Source organism: Rhincodon typus, chromosome 44, assembly GCF_021869965.1.
Source record: "Rhincodon typus isolate 14 chromosome 44, sRhiTyp1.1, whole genome shotgun sequence".
Taxonomy (NCBI): Eukaryota; Metazoa; Chordata; class Chondrichthyes; order Orectolobiformes; family Rhincodontidae; genus Rhincodon; species Rhincodon typus.
In genome coordinates this window covers 135767-136283 of record NC_063375.1, presented here as the reverse complement: position 1 = coordinate 136283, position 517 = coordinate 135767, and the positions used below count along the sequence as shown (strand labels likewise).

The 517-nt window shown below is 61.7% G+C and overlaps 1 protein-coding gene across 1 annotated transcript in view; it reads left to right on the top strand.

Annotated features, from left to right (window-relative positions):
• LOC109926218 (filamin-A-like) overlaps positions 1–517 on the top strand; it is a 40192-nt gene that overhangs the window by 868 nt on the left and 38807 nt on the right. The window contains exon 2 of the mRNA XM_048619923.1: positions 353–479. Coding sequence (XP_048475880.1) covers positions 353–479 — 127 coding nt within the window. The remainder of the gene's footprint in view (positions 1–352; positions 480–517) is intronic.

Genomic DNA, 517 nt, shown 5'->3' with positions numbered 1-517 from the left:
TGGCCGTTTCTGGTGGGGACGTTGTCCGGGGGTGGGGGGCAGGGTGGGGGTGGTGCAAGGGCGGGGGGGATCACCGGAGGGTGGCGGGGGGGGGGGGGGGATGCTGGGGGGGTGGGGAGATTTGTGGGGAGTGAGGGTGGGGGCTGTGGATGTGTTCCCTCTGGCCAATCGTCACCTTTCAGCAAACATGCCCCCACCAACTGCCCGCAACAACACAGTTGTGTGGGATCTTGCTGTGCGCCAACCGGGATAGGTGGGAGGTGCTGGGGGTTATGTACCAGCTGGGGTGAGGGTTGGAGCTGCCTCACTGACGATGCCTTGTTTTTATTTTTGTTACCCCTCCCTTGGTCAGAGGGCCACGAGGAGATGGTCAAACAGAAGGATCTGGGCGACGGAGTCTATTCCTGCGAATACTATCCCAATCAGCCGGGGACCTACACTGTCTCCATCACATGGGGTGGACAACACATCCCCAACAGGTAATCCACTGCCCCAACCCCCCGACCCTGCATCCCCC